The sequence below is a fragment of the Cibotium barometz genome, chromosome 39 (assembly GCF_041138505.1).
Source record: "Cibotium barometz isolate CiBa-2024 chromosome 39, ASM4113850v1, whole genome shotgun sequence".
Taxonomy (NCBI): Eukaryota; Viridiplantae; Streptophyta; class Polypodiopsida; order Cyatheales; family Cibotiaceae; genus Cibotium; species Cibotium barometz.
Genome location: NC_141084.1, coordinates 38,587,805 through 38,589,270, shown reverse-complemented (window position 1 = coordinate 38,589,270; position 1,466 = coordinate 38,587,805). Strand labels below are relative to the sequence as shown.

General features: G+C 52.5%; 1 protein-coding gene across 1 annotated transcript; it reads right to left on the bottom strand.

The window, feature by feature from the left end:
- Positions 1-327: 327 nt before the first annotated feature.
- LOC147616063 (putative germin-like protein 9-2) lies at positions 328-1,173 on the bottom strand. Its single transcript, XM_086778074.1, has one exon. It carries the CDS (start codon positions 1,074-1,076, stop codon positions 447-449), a length of 630 nt encoding a protein of 209 aa, XP_086634200.1. The 5' UTR covers positions 1,077-1,173; the 3' UTR covers positions 328-446.
- Between the last annotated feature and the right edge of the window lie 293 nt (positions 1,174-1,466).

The window sequence follows — 1,466 nt, the reverse complement described above, 5'->3', positions numbered from 1 at the left end:
GGAGAACGTGGTGTGGCATTTTGAATGTATTGTGGGTTTATGAGGATAAGAAGCCTACATTGCACTTTATAGTAGTGGGGAATGTGATGCTTCAAATTTAGCCTTGCATAACAAGCTTATCACATAAAATCTGAAAGCTCTGCATTGCCAAAAAGCTCTAGAAGTTTGTGTGGCATTTTGAATGTATTTGGCACGGTTTTATGAGGATAAAAAACTTACGAATTCTTTTGATCATTACTATATTTGTGTGGGCATACGATAGCTACCTTATGATTAAATGTAACATTCTGCGAAGTGCAGAGAAACTTTAGTCTTGCCAAGGTAGCGTGGCATTTTGGAAGGCTAAATAAATGAATTAGTTGACATTTAATCATTTTTATCTCAAAAGAAGAAAGCAGGAAAAAAATTTGCACGAGGCTATATGGAAGTCATTCTAAGAAATCAGTTCAGCTCTTGGCGGCGAAGGGGGCCTGGAGCTGGGCGACGGTGGGGATAGAGACCTTGAAGGCCTGGGAGAGGACGGCGGAGGGGATGCCGGAGCCGAAGAGGGTGGCGGGGAGGGAGACGGTGCCGGGGTTGGAGCTGCTGAAGGAGGCCAAGGCGAAGGCCTTGCTGTAAGAGCTGGGGTTCAGCTGGAAGTGCACGAGCCCTTTGGGAAAAACGAAGAGGTCGCCCTTGTGGAGCGTCTGATTGAAGAAGTGACCAGCGCTGTCGACCAGGCCTACCATGACGCTGCCGTCGACCACGTAGAAGAGCTCGGTGGCGCGCGGGTGGGTGTGGGGAGTGTTTTGGGAGCCCGGCTGGAACTCCAGGAGAGCGGCGGAGATGCCCAGGCCGCTCAGCGCCGGAAAGGCGTCCTCGAAGGCCTTGATGGGCTTGAAGGCGCCCGCCGCCGCGTTGGGCCCCCCACGGAAGCCCGTGAAGGTGAAGAAATTGCCATCCAGCATGCTGGCGTTCATGCCCGCAGGCACTGAGAAGTCCGTGGTCAGCTCCGGGTCGCTGGCGCCCGCCATCTGGGGCACCGCCAACGCTAACGCTGCTGCGCACATGAGCAAGGCATGGGAGAACATGGCCATCCTAACGACGGACGTTGATGATGCTGGTGCTGGAGGATTGAATGTAATTGGACGCAGTACGACGCTGATAAGTTTGAAGATGATGAGTGGCCAGATATATATATATATATATGCTTTGGCAGCAGAGAAAGAGCGGAAGTTCCAAAGACTCCAGCAGCCGGCACCTGTTCCACGATCGCCACTTGGAAGGCTCGCGACACAGTTGAGCATTATGGAGTAGGGAGTGGCCTTTCCCGGCCGTCATTGCCGCCGGGAGAAGAGACAAAGTGGAGATCGCGTGTATGACGGCCGACCTAGAGATCGTGCATTCTTGTGACACGTCAGTATTCTGCAGAAGAGATCGCTTGCCACATCAGCATTCTGCACTGCCTACCGAGTTGGCAGAAATCT

What these genes read in the sequence shown, in the direction of transcription:
- LOC147616063 (XM_086778074.1), bottom strand. Translation starts at nt 1,076, where the DNA reads ATGGCCATGTTCTCCCATGCCTTGCTCATGTGCGCAGCAGCGTTAGCG.